At 42.0% G+C, this 16,978-nt stretch overlaps 1 protein-coding gene across 3 annotated transcripts in view; it reads right to left on the bottom strand.

Moving 5' to 3' along the window:
• Positions 1-16,978, bottom strand: part of TTC3 (tetratricopeptide repeat domain 3) — a 68,109-nt gene that overhangs the window by 39,053 nt on the left and 12,078 nt on the right. For all 3 annotated transcript variants that reach the window (XM_081004408.1, XM_081004409.1, XM_081004410.1), the window contains 11 exons: positions 15,902-15,987; positions 14,947-15,041; positions 13,338-13,400; positions 10,865-10,919; positions 8,771-8,933; positions 8,627-8,675; positions 7,679-7,781; positions 2,447-2,504; positions 1,867-1,924; positions 1,474-1,549; positions 269-397 (listed from right to left, as the gene is read on the bottom strand). In XM_081004408.1, coding sequence (XP_080860534.1) covers positions 269-397; positions 1,474-1,549; positions 1,867-1,924; positions 2,447-2,504; positions 7,679-7,781; positions 8,627-8,675; positions 8,771-8,933; positions 10,865-10,919; positions 13,338-13,400; positions 14,947-15,041; positions 15,902-15,987 — 935 coding nt within the window. The remainder of the gene's footprint in view (positions 1-268; positions 398-1,473; positions 1,550-1,866; positions 1,925-2,446; positions 2,505-7,678; positions 7,782-8,626; positions 8,676-8,770; positions 8,934-10,864; positions 10,920-13,337; positions 13,401-14,946; positions 15,042-15,901; positions 15,988-16,978) is intronic.

Genomic DNA, 16,978 nt, shown 5'->3' with positions numbered 1-16,978 from the left:
TACTATGACACAGAAATTAGAAAGACAGTTTCCCTTTGTCTACACAAAATGCACAAAACCTGGAAGATGGATTTCAGAGTCACTGAAAAACCATTTTGCATATTTCCTGTTCTGTTTTCCAGAAATTTCAATTACTTAGCACAATATAATAGTGGATGTACTTAATAAAACTAACCTTTACCCTTTTCTTAGGACTGCTTAAAAGAACCGTAAACATATACAGAAGGTAAAACTTATCTTGAGCAGACCATGGCATTCTCCCTATTACCTTTAGGTTGGATGGATCTAGAATACTTAACAATCGTGCAAAGGATTGTTCAGCATTGTGAAAGCGCTGATCCATCAATGATGTACATCCATCTTCTACAGTACTCTTCAACGACAGTGTTATTGTCCCCTGCAGAAATCAACAAGGGACAAATGTTGTCTTTGTTTCCTTTATCAAAACATTATGCTTATCAGACCAGTAATACATGTTGTTTGAATTTAATATTTCACATTTTTATTTCTTACTCAAATGTTAATTCTGTAGCAATCTTAGGGAGCTAAAATGGCACACAAACTGTAACACAAACAAACCCAGGAGACCTTGAGAATATTCAAATAATCCCTACAAAATATGTACTATGCCAAGCTGGCAACATAGATAAAAGTCAAGGGGGGACGGGGACAGAAACAGGTCACTCCCATGATCTGATTATTCTGTTTATAAGGACCCACTTGCCCCTTTCCTCCAGGAATAAGAGCAGGGCCAGGATGCCACTGTCCACTAAGAAGGAAGAACTTTCATGACAAATTCAATGTTTCTTACCCCTGCTCCCATTTCAGACAAACCCACCCTGTTCCTTACAGAAAGAACTGTACAATCGTTAGCATATAGCTCTCTATCATCTCAATTTGGATTGCAGTCTGGTCTGAAGACTACTACGAACATAACATGCAATTAAGAGTGGGTAAAGACTTATGCAGCTGGCATAATGTACTGTGGTCTTCACCTGGACTTCAGGCTAGGAAGAGATCCCAGCTGAGACTAGGAAACCTGTCAACAAGGGCTTGTGTCCAATGCTGCACCCGTGGGGTTCCGCTGGCACAAAAGGACTTCCTCTCCTTCCTCCACGTGCCCCCAAAATATATTCCAGTGTCCCTGAACCCCCCAGAGCTGATTTTGAGCACACCCAGGGGACAGAAGAAAGCTCCACTGCAGGCATGGATGTATAGCACACCAGTGGAGCTGCAGTGTTAGATACAGTCCACAATTTTAAAAAAGTACTTGCTGCTGTGTTTCACTTGTACATGCGAAGGCAACACTACGAACAGAATCCCATAACGAAAAACTGCCTGGTTTTAAATATTCAGTGGAGGCTGCTGCTGTATAATGTTCTACATGCCTTTCACCAACCATATGTAAACAGCATTCCTGACATTCAGTAAATTCTTAAATTTGCAATGCCATGCTTTTTACATATCTGTTACCTGTCGCACAGTACTACAGGGAGCTTTCTGTTTGTCCAGACATTTCTGAGAATCAGTTTTTGAATTCAGCTCATCTCTGGAATTAAAAAATACAGTTACTTTTGTCAATAACTCAAATGCACACACATTTCATGCTCTAAAAAAACAACCCACAACCTGGGAAACTTGTCCCTGGGAAACAGGGATTGTCCCCAACCTCTCATGTGCACCAGGGACCAGTGTCCTGGTGACGTCCCCCCCCCCCCCAGCTATCACGGCCAATTAAAAAAAGTGGACACCCAGGTATGAAAGCTACAATAAATAAAGGTGTTAAGGTGAAACCCCAAAAACATTTCAAAGGGAAGTTTTGAATCTGAAAGTATTTCCACTATTATAATGCAAGAGAAACTATACCTTGTCTTTTCAAAGTCACTCATTTTGCTCCTGGATTTTCCTGGATTTTCCCTCAGCCCTGTCATGAGGGGGAGGGGGAAAAATCATTTTGAACCTGGTTATTTTCCTTAAAAAGAACCACACACTCTGCATCAAAAATTTCAAGGAACTGTACAAAGAAGCTGAAAATTTGACAGGGCTGAAAAAAGCAACATGCTAACGCTTAGAAACTGATTGTTATGTGCCAACACTGTACAAAGCTGACTGAGAATTCTGATGTCTTTATCCTGGTCTATGCAATAATTTTCAAGCTTCACTCAGAGAAAAAAAGATGCAAGGATTGCTGAACAGAAATGGAATAAATTGTGTGTGGAGGCACCAGGTACGGAGGGCAGCAGGGAACAGTGTGCGGAGGCCCTTATCCAGTCGCTGTAGCAACACCCAGAGCCACTCCAATATGATGGAGCAACATTATGGCACGGTGCGTGCCGACGTTCAACACCCACATTGGGGGACCCAAGTCGGCGCCTCTGCCTGACACACTAATGTTTTGGGGTATCCATACCATGGACCACATATGGTCTAACTTATTTTAACTTACCTGGCGAAATATCTGAAAGACGATCTTTGTTTTCTTTAGTTAAGGTATTAGCTGCTACCTGTAAAAAGATTTTAAAATGAGTATTTCCTCCCACTGAACCAGAAAGGGGCATGTTGCTAAAACCACCCACCTGAATAGATTTCCTTGATATGAAGTGTTGTGTGTGTTCACCCATGGAAATGGAAGAACTCAAATGCTTCTACCGGGAAGGCATCTTAGGCCGTGAGTTTCAAATCTCCTTAACTGTCTAACTGTGCTCAGAGCAGGCTGGCAATGTTATAATACTTGCTAAATCAGATGCGCAGTTACAAATGGCAAAGATCCCTGGGGAGGAATGCAAAGCATCTCTGTGTACTCTTAACTGAAGCCCAACACACCCAACTTGCATAATGCAACTTAGGAGGAAGCTATACTGCCTAACCTAAGGACTGGAAGGCAGGTTTAGCCATCGCTGCCTATGCGTGTGCAACAGGAATGCTTCACTTTTCCCCAGCAAGAGTGAATTCCCAACCAACCCACTTACATGAAGTTAAGTAAATGGATGCATTCAGGAAGCTGCTAGGGTAGGGCTAAAATGTTCACAACCCCTGGTGATCCTTGTGCTCAAGATAGGGAGAGGGTAGATTTTGCTGCCTCTTAACCTGGCTCTATAGAAAAGGATGGGAACTTCAAAGCTTCAACTCTGTTCATGTATATCCCCATTTTTGGACTATTTTTCCTGATCACACAGTGAAAAGGGGTGTGATATATCAGCACCTATGCTTCAATCTACCTATTGCTATTTACCAAATTTTATGCGGGTGGCGCTGTGGGTTAAACCACAGAGCCTAGGACTTGCCGATCAGAAGGTCGGCGGTTCGAATCCCTGTGACGGGGTGAGCTCCCGTTGCTCGGTCCCTGCTCCTGCCAACCTAGCAGTTCGAAAGCACGTCAAAGTGCAAGTAGATAAATAGGTACCGCTCTGCTCTGGTTCACCAGAAGCGGCTTAGTCATGCTGGCCACATGACCCGGAAGCTGTACGCCGGCTCCCTCGGCCAATCAAGCGAGATGAGCGCTGCAACCCCAGAGTCGGTCACGACTGGACCTAATGGTCAGGGGTCCCTTTACCCTTTACATTGATGCAGGTTATTAATTATTCCTACACAGTGGTACCTCGGAAGTCAAACTGAATCCATTCCGGAAGTCCGTTCAACTTCCAAAACGTTCGGAAATCAAGGCGCGGGCTCCAATTGGCTACACAGGAAGCTCCTGCAGCCAATCGGAAGCTGTGGAAGTCGAGTCAGATGTTTGGGTTCCAAAAAACGTCCACAAACCAGAACACTCACTTCCGGGTTTGCGGCGTTTGGGAGCCAAAACGTTCGACTCGCAAGGTGTTCGGGATCCAAGGTACGACTGTACGCTAAGAATCTTGGGTTAAGCAGGGCAGAGAGATTGGAATCAATGACCTTCCCAGTTACAGTATCATCACCTTTAAAGCCCTAAACGGCCTCGGTCCTGTATACCTGAAGGAGCGTCTCCACCCCCATCGTTCAGCCCGGACACTGATATCCAGCGCCGAGGGACTTCTGGCGGTTCCCTCATTGCGAGAAGTAAGATTACAGGGAACCAGACAGAGGGCCTTCTCGGTAGTGGCGCCTGCCCTGTGGAACACCCTCCCAGCAAAGGTCAAGGCAATAAACAACTATTTTACTTTTAAAAGAAAACTGAAGGCAGCCCTCTTTAGGGAAGTTTTTAATGTCTGATGCTGTACTGTTTTTAATATTCAGTTGGAAGCAGCCCAGAGTGGCTGGGGAAACCCAGCCAGATGGGCGGGGTATAAATAATAAAGTATTATTATTATTATTATTATTATTATTATTATCTGCTGTCTGCCAATCAATTGAGATTAGGGCCAGTTCATCCTGTTCCATGCCCACTCCAGGTACTAGCAAAAGAAACTGCATTTCAAATGCAGAATGTGATCGCTTTTATCAAATTTCACAACAGAATGAATCCATCCATTCCTCCTTTCCTGACCCGACTGAGATTAAGAAGGCATTTGAAAAGGTTCTTTCTGTGCAGCTGCATCTGCCTGGTTCATAAAAACCTTAATACAAGAGCTGCTGTAGCATAGTAAACAAGAGAAAGAGCTAAAATGCAATGCCCCACTTGACTCTCACCTGTGGGATCTCAGGCAATCCATTCTCCCTCAGCCCACCCACCATCTCCATCTGAGGAACAGGGATAATAAATAACAACCTCTATAACAAAGTTGTAATAATTACAAAATAATGTACATGGAGTGCTCTGAACATCTAAAAGCGCTATATAAATGGCTTATATGCTCCTTTTTTTCAGCAGCTGGCAGGAAGGTGACTAGCTGCAGCTCCACTACTCTTAAGATGTTCTTGGTGAACAAAACAGAACCTGCCCCAACTCTTGCCCCAAACAGAGAGCTGAGGGGCTCAGATATTATCAGTTGCGGCTGCAGTTTATGCGGAACCAAGCTTCCCTGCTGCTGATTGGCAGGAAGCAGCCATATGTCTACTGTTCTTAAAGAAGAAGCCTCTCAATTTGAACAGGAAGTAAGTTTTCGAGTTATTACTTGCTCAAAACCCAGTTAGCATCCTAAAGGCTGCCAAACAAAAACCCAACGTAATTGTTTAATACCTGTTTTTTCTTGCTTTTGCCAAAATTTCCTCCCATTGAAAAGGAGCACCGCTGTAATTTAACTCTGCATACGCACTTTGCCAATCTTCAAGTCTACAGTCTTCTCTTTAGTTTCATTTCTCTGAACGGCTAAATGACTCACTTTCTCCTCCCAGGTCCACCCTTAATTTCTTTTGTATGCATTGTCACAGGTTCAGCTAACTGTGCTGAGCAAACAGTCTCTCATCTAGAACAGCCGTCATCCCTCTACTACTTATTTGCACAATGGCAGGTAAAGAGGATGGACAGGTTAAGCACTCTTAAAGTAACGTGAAGGGCCTGCAACCCTATCCTCTTGATGTCAAGGGACTAAGTAAATTCATGAGTTCCATCCACAGAATTATAGCTAGGTAATATGGTATCAACTAGATAAGATGCACTGGCAGTTTATGAATCACCAAGACCAAAAGTCCTACGTCAGGGGTCAGCAAACTTTTTCAGCAGGGGGCCGGTCCACTGTCCCTTAGACCTTGTGGAGGGCCACACTATATTGGGGGGGGGGGGAAATGAACGAATTCCTTGTTACGATATAGAAGCAATGCAGCTGCAAACTGCTAGCTTGAAAAGTAAACATGATGGGAATGTTGGGACTGTCCGTGGGAAACAGAGGGACAGTCAATTCTCAGTGCGAAGCACCGGAATTAGCTCAGAGTGTAATATGAGCTCTTCCTATTGTTCCTGTACAGGAAGTACAGGAAGTGTTTGTCTCTCGACTGCTGGAGCTCGAAGAGAGCAGTCATGTTTTTTGTAATGCTGCAAAGACAGAAATAAAGGCATGTAAATACGTTTCTGTCTATCTCTTTCCCCTGCCCGGGGGGGCAGGAAAGAGGGTGTGTGTTCTTCTCACGCTGAGTAGAATCGCCTATCGCGACCTAGCCCTGGATCTTGCTGGGGAATGCAGACAGGGAGGTCAAAAGGAGATCAAGCCGGGTGCCTGGAGAGTTGCCAGTTACTACTGATATAGGCTTGAATTCCGACATCCCTATGCCCCACAAATGACCCAGAGATGCATTTTAAATAAAAGGACACATTCTACTCATGTAAAAACACGCTGATTCCCGGACCGTCCGCGGGCCGGATTGAGAAGGCAAATGGGCCGGATCCGGCCCCCGGGCCTTAGTTTGCCTACCCATGCCCTACATGAACCTTCTCCAAAGATGCTCAGCTAGAGCTAATTCTGTTGGACTTTCAGCACCAGATGAAGACATTTCAATTCTCCCAGGATTTTTATATATTTTATTTTCAGATGTTTTTACTACTGTCTTGCTGTTCTTATGGCTGCTTTTACTGGTACCTTGTTGCTTTTATTTTTGTCTTACTGCTATTTTCACTGGGGATGGGAATTAAGCCTGAATTTAAACTTGTTTTATTATACCATGAGCCACCTTGGAAGCTGCTGAAAGATAGCCAAAAAAACTTAATAATTGGAAAGGTTACTTAACAGAAACAAAAAGGACTGCAAGGCAGATAAGGAAAAAGATACAAAAATAGCAGGTTGTTATTTTTGTTTTTATTCCCTACTCCCCCTTTACCATAAGGTCCCAAGGCAGGGTTCAACAACGTAACAATGCAACATTAAACCGTTTATGACTTTGCTAAGCCAGGACAAAATTATTAAGAATAACAGGAAATCTTAATTAGAAATGTGGGTAGAAAATTACTCTTGAAGAGCAAGACACAAAACTCCCCTTCAAACAATGACTACATTTAATTGTAGGAGGAAAACATAGTTTGGCATTAAGAATAAGCAGGTATTAAAAGTAAGCCTGAAGCTTGCCTTAGCCTTCCTCCCCTTCTCCTGCAAGCGAAGGGAAGGATTTCTGTTACTGGCTAGCAGGAAACATTATTTACTGCACTTGGACAAAATTGCAAACTCTCTCGTATCCAACAGCATGTCAAATAAATAACAAAAATGGAATTTGTATTATATTTGCTATTGTGACCTTCTAACTGGTGCTGGAATCCAGCAGATCTCGCCCTATGTATTGCTTCACAATCAACCAATATGGATGAGCCTGTGCTATTACATTATGCTCTCCAGCTATCTGAGCTTTGAAATGTTTCAAATTCCCAGATTAAGACACTTGCTTTCTATCTCATAGAGAAATACTATTTTTGCCCAGTAGCAACCACTCTTGCTTCTAAAACATTCCTAGTTATAGCTGATCCTAAGCATATTTATTTGAAAGCAAGACTGGCTTTGTTCAATGGAACTATTTTCATGATTTAAAAAGTGCTATGTTTAAAAGGTTTGTTGCCTTTTTCAGTCACATTCACAGATCTTCTTATAACAGGCCAAGTAGCTAGTTGCTTGCCAAGTTCAAATAACTTTAAAGTGAGATAAATTAATACAAAGCCAGGCTATATCACTGCCAACAAAAAGTTAAAGCGACAGCAGAGTCAGGGTTGGCAAGATATGGAGCAGGAACCTAAGAACCCTGAAAATTATATTCATGTTTAAGGAAATTTCTGACAGCATTGTCTTCCAGACAGCAGCTCTCAGTAGCATTTGCATTTAAAAACAAGCAAACGAAAACAACTTACCTTTGTATGCCTCTGTTTACCAAGATTGTTGTCAGGCTGCGTTTTCTTTTCATTGTCAGACTTCTTTGATTCCTGGGCACTGACTGAAGGAGATTCTGTAGAACTAAACCAATAATTCAAAATAAAACACACATTGCTTGTGGAGGAGGGGGGTCCCAGAAGATTATGAATTGTTTTAGGATCTGGAAATGTTCTTTTGCCATCGTTCTTTGGTAATAAAATAAAGCAACACCCTATCATAAGATGTGAAGAGTTGTTTTCTGCAACATTTACATTAAGAATAACTGTATCTACAAATGCAACCTTTTTCGTTCAGGATCCCTTCTTTACAGCAGGAAGAGAGCAGCTGGGCTCTTAAGAGAAGCACACATGGCTGTTTTCCTTTTCTAGGGAGTGAAGGACAGTTCTGAAGGCAGCTTTCAGAACAACTGACACTGCCCCAACATTGGAAGCAGAGAATGTAAAAAAATATAAAGGACCCCTGTACAGTTAAGTCCATTCAAAGGTGACTTTGAGGTTGCAGCGCTCATCTCGCTTTCAGGCCGAGGGAGCCAGTGTTTGTCCACAGACAGCTTTCTGGCTCATGTGGCCAGCATGACTAAACCGCTTCTGGCACAACGGGACACTATCTACTCGCACTGGTGTGCTTTTGAACTGCTAGGTTGGCAGCAGCTGGGACAGAGCAATGGGAGCTCACTCCGTCATGGGGATTCGAACTGCCAACCTTCTGATCGGCAAGTCCAAGAGGCTCAGTGGTTTAGACCACAGTGCCACCCGTGTCCCTAAGCAGAGAAGACACCAGGGCACCATCTCCTAGTGGTACCAAATCTGTGCTTGTAAAATATTAATTTAACCCCTTTTATTTTATTTACTGTTTTATTTTATTTATTTATTATTTATTGACTTTTATTTACTTTCACATATAAAGTAAAATAGAATTAAACTTACTTTTTCTGAACTACTGCCTTCTTTATTCTGTGTTTATTTTGTTTCACACCTAAATAAATGATAAAAAAGTTGATTCACTAAATAAAAGTTATTATACAAAGTATTTTACTGTATTTAAAGACAATTTTAAAGAGGAAATGTTACCTCTCATTTCATCAATTTGCTTTTTAAATTTCTCATGTTGCTGTATAAGATCCTTAATTCCTTCAGGATTATTTCTGCACAGCTCTTGGCCTTTCTCATTTGCTTCTAGTGCTTTTTTGTGTTCCCCCAAGAGATAGAGTGAATCACAGAATCGATAGTGTCCCTACAAAAAAAAAAAAAAGAACAAAGAGATTACCACCCTCCTAAATAGAGCAAGTTTTGCCAAATAAAAACATTTTCACTCCTATTTTCATCATATGAGTCTAAAAGCCCAACCCTACATTGGCTCCCAGTATGTTTCCGAGCACAATTCAACATGTTGGTGCTGACCTTTAAAGCCCTAAACGGTCTCGGTCCTGTATACCTGAAGAAGCGGCTCCACCCCCATCATTCTGCCTGGACACTGAGGTCCAGCGCCAAGGGCCAAGGGCCTTCTGGCAGTTCCCTCACTGCAAGATGTGAGGTTACAGGGAACCAGGCAGAGGGCCTTCTCGGTGTTGGCGCCCGCCCTGTGGAACGCCCTCCCACCAGATGTCAAGGAAATAAACAACTATCTGACTTTTAGAAGACATCTGAAGGCAGCCCTGTTTAGGGAAGTTTTTAATGTTTGATGTTTTATTGTATTTTTAATATTATGTTGGGAGCTGCCCAGAGTGGCTGGGGAAACCCAGCCAGATGGGTGGGGTATAAATAATAAATAATAGGAGGGATTTTCATCTAGTAGAGACTTAAGTGTTGGTGGTCCCTCCTTTACTGAGCTCCACCTCTCCCTCCTGTTCAAACTTTAACCCCTGAAGAACCAATAGTGTATCACACTACAATCTGTACCACCTCTCATTACGTGGCAGGTGTGATAGGAATTTTATGGTCTTAGATATATGGTAATGTTCATAACTGCACATACATAGATCAACACAGGAAGACCAACCTGGAACCATTTTGATTCCTAAACTGGCCAAATCCTTTCTCTGCAAGGTTAAACTGGAAAAGCCTCCCCATTGTCTCTTTCCTCACAAATCCTGTCTCAAGGATATGTCTGTTTGAATAAGGTGTGAGCCTGTGACCTGGCCCAGGAAATAAGTATTTTACCACTACAAAAGAATGGCCAGGCTCCCCAGGAAATCCAATCAAGTAACCTGCTAGACAGGAGATAAACAACAACAGGAGAAAAACAATATTTAAATTTCTGTGATGTAGGGGGATGTATCTGAGGGGTGGTCTTAGGTTACACCCCTTCTGTGATGTATGCATAATGTTTCTGGGGGTGGTCCTGATCTAGAGAATGGGAATTTCAAAAGTCTTTATAAGGCCTTGCAGGCCATTGTTCTGGGTCCTCTTCCTCTCCTGCGTGTGAGGGGAGCACCCTGTTGCAACAGATGAATAAAGATCAAGCTTACTAGCTGCTTTGCTTCTCAATATTCTCTGGTTGGCCTCTGTTATTTTCTCCTACCAATAGGGAACCTATGTAAGGACTCTATATGGGCTCTTGGATACCCCATAAGGGAAAAGGGCATATTTTTATTTACAACACAGGTTCACCAAACCCCAGGGAACACATTTCTGGGGAATGCATTGGAAATGGGCAAAAATCAAATTTCCCCACTCTCCCTAAGTGGTCACTGGGACTGCCTCTTCTGTGAGCAAAACAGGATCTCTGGATGCAATCCTATGCTGGCACATGGTAGAAAGCCAGAATCAACAAGTATCTACATTAGATCAACATTAGATCATTATTAGAAGATTAGATACAAAAAGTGAATCTAATACATACTTGTTAAAACTGGGTAAAGGAGCCCAAAGAGACCATGCCCTAAAAATAACTGGTATGGGTCCTTTCAATTAAGAAGCTGCCAAGGACATAACTCCTACCTACTCACAAATATATTACATTTAGAGATATTTTCTATATGAACCAGTTTAGAAATGCTTTTAAATAAATAAAACTATTGCATACAGTGTATCTATCCCCCAGTGATTTATAACTAGTCAAATTAACTCAAAAAGGGAAGCTTCCTGTTTATATAATGGTTAATGTTCAATGTTTTCTGACTTGAGTTCCAGCAAAGACAGATCTGTGAAAGAAATGCAGCTAACCTTTGGCCAGTTGGGCTTCAAAATTATGGCTCTCTTCCCATCACACAGGGCTTTTCTGAAAACAGTAAGAAGTTAAGATACTAATGAATGAGGAAAATGTTCTCATTCAAATATAGTACATTTTTTAAGCTTTTCAAATTGCAAGACTAAATCCAAAAACCTGAGAAAGTTCTGTCGTTAAAAGAGAAGAAATTTCACTCACCATGAATTCCCATTCTGGAGAGCAGACAGAGGATTCTTCAACTCACATCTCCTCCTGGGGGAAGCCAGGTTCAAATTCTGACTTCACCAGAGGGGGGCGGTATTTTTGTCTTCACAGACCTAGCCTTGCAGAACCAAAGCCCTTCACATTTACCTCCCTGAATGCTACTGACTACTGAGTAAGATAGTCTTTCCTTCTATTTGAACGTTTGTTCCTGCCAGGTTTTCCTTCCGAGTACTCTTAGAGCATACGAAGAAAGATATTGACCCAAACCAACATGGCAACAGTTCAATGCTAACAGGCTTCGTCAACAGAAAAGGACATCACTGAAAGGTCCAATATACCATCCAGCATTCCTACAAGTCTAGTCTGAACCAAAACACTAAGCTGGGCAGACTGTCCACTCTGTAAAGTTGGAATCTATGTTAATTTACCAAAAAAAATATTTAAAATAAATTCCTTACTCCTCAAGGAGGAGAAGGCATAATATTCACCACCAAGATACAGAAAAGCAATACAGAAAATACAGGACAGGTTGGGATCCAAAGAGGTGGCTTGGGTCATAGCTGGTGGAATTTATCATATTTATTTTTGCTCTGAGCACCTGATCTCCTTACCATCCAATAAACTACTTTTTTGAAACTATCTGCAGTTTCAAAGTACTTCACTGAACTAGTTCTATGGACTAAACATCAGGAAGAGCTTTCAGACGCTAAGAGCTGTTTGACAGTATTTCTAGTTTTCTAGTCTTTTGTTGGAAGCCGCCCAGAGTGGCTGGGGAAACCCAGCCAGATGGACAGAATATAAATAATATATTATATTATTTTCAGATTTGCCCCAGCTTTGGTGGAACACTCTATTGCAGGAGACCAGGGCCCTGCGGGACTTAACATCTTTCCGCAGGGCCTGCAAGATGGAGTTGTTCCGCCTGGCCTTTGGTCCGGGCCCAGTTTGACCCCCCTCTATGGGACCCTGTAGGTTACCTCTTTGGCCCTTTTATCACCTCATGTGGGACCAACATGGATAGCTGGCCCTGATGAATACTTGAGGTTCCCGACCCCTATGGTTGTAATTCCTGGGCAATCATCTAATTTTATCCTGATTCTAATTTTTAAGCTGTATTTTAATCAATTGTTTGATTGTGTTTTGATGTATTTGATATTTGATGTTAGCCTCCCTGAGCCCGGTCTTAGCCAGGGAGGGTGGAGTATAAACCAAAAATTACTTACTTACTTACTATATTATTATTATTATTATTATTATTGACTCTCTTTCATTGGAGGTTTTCAAGCAGTTGTTGGATGGCCATCTTTGATTAATGCTTTTGTTAAGATTCCTGCATTGCAGAGGGTTGGACTAGATGACCCTTGGTATCCCTACAATTCTTTGGTTCATTTGTTCTTTGGTCTCTGACCACTGTGTATTTCTGTCTTTGAGAGATCACTTTTTTTTATTTGACACTAACATGCATCAAATCCAATGCTCACCAGCTTCCCCAAGATTCAAAGTCCCAAAAGAGATCAAAACCAAACCCAAAAGCTCTAAAAACTGAGATTAGCTGAAAACATTTCCAATTTAATGCCCTCCTCCTCAATTTCTTCCTTCCAATCAAACCAAAAATTAATTGCTTTTTCGCTCTTGCTCATGCCATTGAGCAAGCGGGTGTAGAAGAGGATGAGAAACTATAACAAACTGAAATAAATCCTCTCTAATGTAAAATAATACTAAATTTTGCAGCTGGAAATTTAACTTTATAAATGTGCAGATGAAATGTTTCATAGCCATTTAGTCTCTTAAAGCAACACAGCTTTAAAAAAATGGACCATTAGATTTCTATTCAGTTTAGATAAATATACTTAGGCAGTGTTTGAACACTCAACTGCAAGCCCTCTCAAGCTTTCACACTCCTCCATTCCCAGTCTCTTCTGGCCAAGGGGTTTGAAAGTATGGAATTCCACTTGCCTTTTAAGCAAACTTTTGCCATTTCATCCAAACCAAGAACTGTGATTAACTGTGGTTAGTTTAATAAGCCAGCTTCATAAACCATGTTTTGAAGTAGACTTGTTTTAAACTAACCACAGTTATCGCTACCCACAGCTGAATAAGAACAAGAGCTTCCAAACTTCTCTTTCCGATCACATGTCATGCAGACAAAGAGGGGAGCATGCAAGCCCAGGAGAGAAGGCTAGAGTCACTTATATAACACTAAACCATAGCTTAGGGTTCCATTCAAATGTAGTCATTGAATCCCATGAAAAAAAATATACTTACTTATATTGTCCAGTTCGGATAAAACAGAGAGCCCGGTTGCCATAAAGAATGTGATTTTCAGGCCTTTAAAAAAGGTTAGATTGCATTCAGTTTATTTACTCTGAACCAAAATAGTCTTCTGAAAGTTGAGCCATACATGTAATTATCCAAGATGACTTTCCTGCCTTAGTTTGGATTTTTGGTAGCAGTTAATACGCCAGGTTTGAAAAGCTGTGGTCTGCATAACAAACTCATTGAGAATAGTTTACAGCAGTCTCCCCTTGTAGGGTGAATTCAGAAACAGATACACCTGCAGTCCCAGTGTCAGCCTAACCGAAGTTAAAAGTCGCAATTGTTGCGGGTAACATAGGTAGTGATTGCTGTAAATAGTAAATACTGCTGACAGGCACAGGACATGGGAGGCGCTGTGAGTTAAACCACAGAGCCTAGAACCTGCCGATCAGAAGGTCGGCAGTTCGAATCCCCGCAACGGGGTGAGCTCCTGTTGCTCGGTCCCAGCTCCTGCCAACCTAGCAATTCAAAAGCATGACAAAGTGCAAGTAGATAAATAGGTACCACTCCGGCGGGAAGCTAAACGGCGTTTCTGTGTGCTGCTCTGGTTCGCCAGAAGCGGTTTAGTCATGCTGGCCACATGACCCAGAAGCTGTACGCCGGCTCCCTCGGCCAATAAAGCGAGATGAGCGCCGCAACCCCAGAGTCGGTCAGGGGTCCCGTTACCTTTACCTTTACTGATAGGCACAGCACTCAATTTCAGTACTGTAATATTGATTTGTATTAGTGGGGCTACTTACCAAATACATTGCCAAGCATTGCTATTCAAGTGGTTTCAAATATGACAGGTTTTTATTAACTCTGTCATCCCGTATCTCTACTGAACAGCTATAAACTACAAAGTTCTCTCAAACAGTGCTACTCAGCTGACAGTAAGGCTTCCAGCAGCAGAGCATTTCCCCCCCCTCCCCCTTGCAGCCCCCTCACACTCTCTAAATTGCTCCAGAAAGTTGGGAAGCCCACCAGAGCAGATTTAAGTGGTGCACCGTGAGCTAGTGGAGCGAAGGAAGTGGTTGAAAATTGCTTCTTTCCTCTAGGAAGCCTTACCATCAGCTGAGGGACACTGTTGGACAAAACCCATGGTGTATTAGGAATGGCTACCAAAAGAAAAAACAGTGGAGGGTACACGGTTTCTTCTGTCTCAAAAGACCAAATCTTAATCCAGATTGAGGCGATAAATCATGCGGTTTGTTAAACAGTCACTACTCCCTACTGGACCTTTAAAATCCTACTTAAGGGATTCTGCTCTCAGGTCAACATGATCCACTAAAAGATGCTAATTGTTTGGTGACAAGCGCCAAGGAAAAAATAAACCCCTCTGAAAGCAAATAGACAATTTCAGGTGAAGTAAAATCTAATTAAAAGGGCACTAAGAATGCAAAGAAACACTACAATACCCATAGTGCATTCCATACACCCTACTCTGTATAGGAGCAGCTGTCTTTGGGAACTACTCTTCTCTTCATATAGAAAATACCTTTCATCTTCTGTCCAAAAAGGTTCTTATCTCAAATGCATGTTTCTACATCTTTGTTCATTAATATAATTTATCCCTTACCATAATTCTATAGCTTTTGTATAGGAAGCGGCAGCAATATCAAATTGCTCTTTAGCAAATGCTTCATTTCCCCAATTTTTCATGAGATCACTTTTCTGTAATGAAACAGGACAAATTCAAATTAACTTCAATTGCAAAGCAATTTCAGATGGGTGCATATATATACAGTTTACTAAATTCATCTTAAACTATGAAACATCTTTAAGTTATTTTTAAGATTGTGTTACACAATGACTGTGTTTGGATGCTAACAAGCCACGATACAAACAAGCAATTTCAACAGTGAGACCATTGTCTGAGAAATCCTTGGATCCAGAACACTTGAACAACTATAGGCACATTGCAAACGTTCCTTTTTCAGGTAAAGTTCTTGAATGGGTGGTTTTGAACCAACCTCAGACCTCTTGGATGAGTGTGATGGCCTTGGTCACCCTTGTAGTATAATGACTTGTGTTGGGACAAGGGGAGTGTGTCCCTGTTAATTCTCCTTGACCTCTCAGTGGCTTTCAATACAAATGACCATGGTATTCTTTTGGGGAGACTGTCGGAGCTGGGAGTTGCGGATACTGTTTGGCAGTGATTCCACTTTAACTTGGATCGCTGCTTGGAGGAACCTCCATTACAGGGTTCCTCAGGGTTTGATTTTATGCCCCAAGCTATTTAACATCTTCATGAAACTTAGTGGGGGGTCATCCAAGAGTTCTGGAGTTTGCTTTCATCCGTATGCTGATGACACCCGACTCTACATCTCCTTTACAGCTCAAGCAGATGTGGCGCTGAATGTTCTGGACTGGTGCCAGGCCTTGGTAATAAACCAGATGAGAGCCAATAAACTGAAGCTCAATTTAGACAAGACTGAGATACTACTAGAGGGTGGTTTCTCTGCCCAAATGAAAGGTGTGGCATTTACAAGTAAGCTCTTTTTTTTTAATATAACGTTTTGTTTAAATCTTACCTTCATACAACCGTCACAGTTTTGAGATTCAAATGCTTCTATTAAGTTGTAGTCCTCCAATATAATTTTGCTTATGAGATGCTTGTCTACAAAGCGAAACACAGTACAATGTTTACTGCTACCAACTATAGTACTGACATGTACTTAAGAGTTACTTTTCCCTGCCCAAAATTATTCCTTTAAGAACTATATAAATATCACACATATGTACACTAGTGTAATCCAAGTGAGTAGTTCAATCTTCCATTTTTATTTTCCAAATCAAAAAAGATTTCAAAGTTGCAGAAAGAGTTTTGTTTTTTTTTACTAACAAAGTAAATTTCTCCCAAATCATGCCACCTGTCCATGGGCTGATGTCCCCTGAGGGAGAGAGGGGTTCAATTCTGTGTCGAATCCTTGTTCCCAGAAGGAATACTTGTTCCTAACAGGTGCTCAAAGTCAAAGCTAGCAAGATTGACACACACACCCCTTGACTGCTGATGAGCAGGGGTTAAATCCAGCTCAATTTGGCTATGCACGCCTGTTCAATGTCGGGAACAGGCACACACAGTCAAAGAAAACAAGCAAAAGGAAACACCAGCTAGCTGGGTGAGGGAGAAGTCCCTCCTACAGTCCCTGTGGCCCCACCCCCAGTCGCTGAAAGAAACCTGATTTTCTGAAGACATTGATCATGATGGGGATTTCTCACATGTGAAGCAATGCCTGTAAATTGCAGGAAAGGGATGGGAGAAAGAAGCGCTTTGCCAGACCAATGCTCAGCACCAGAGATTCTGACATGTAGGCAGGACTACCTACTTCTCAACCACGTAATGTTATAATGATGTGTGACTGGCAGGTGCCGCCACCCACCTGTCAAATTTGGCCTGCAAGGTTGATCCTATGGAGCCAAAAAGAAGAAGAAGAAGAAGAAGAGGAGTTTGGATTTGATATCCCGCCTTTCACTCCCCTTCAGGAGTCTCAAAGCGGCTAACATTCTCCTTTCCCTTCCTCCCCCACAACAAACACTCTGTGAGGTGAGTGGGGCTGAGAGACTTCAAAGAAGCGTGACTGGCCCAAGGTCACCCAGCAGCTGCATGT

Source organism: Podarcis pityusensis (genome assembly GCF_964106645.2).
Source record: "Podarcis pityusensis genome assembly, chromosome: 4".
Lineage (NCBI taxonomy): Eukaryota > Metazoa > Chordata > Lepidosauria > Squamata > Lacertidae > Podarcis > Podarcis pityusensis.
The sequence above is the reverse complement of the archived record's forward strand: the minus strand, read 5'-3'. Positions and strand labels throughout refer to the sequence as shown.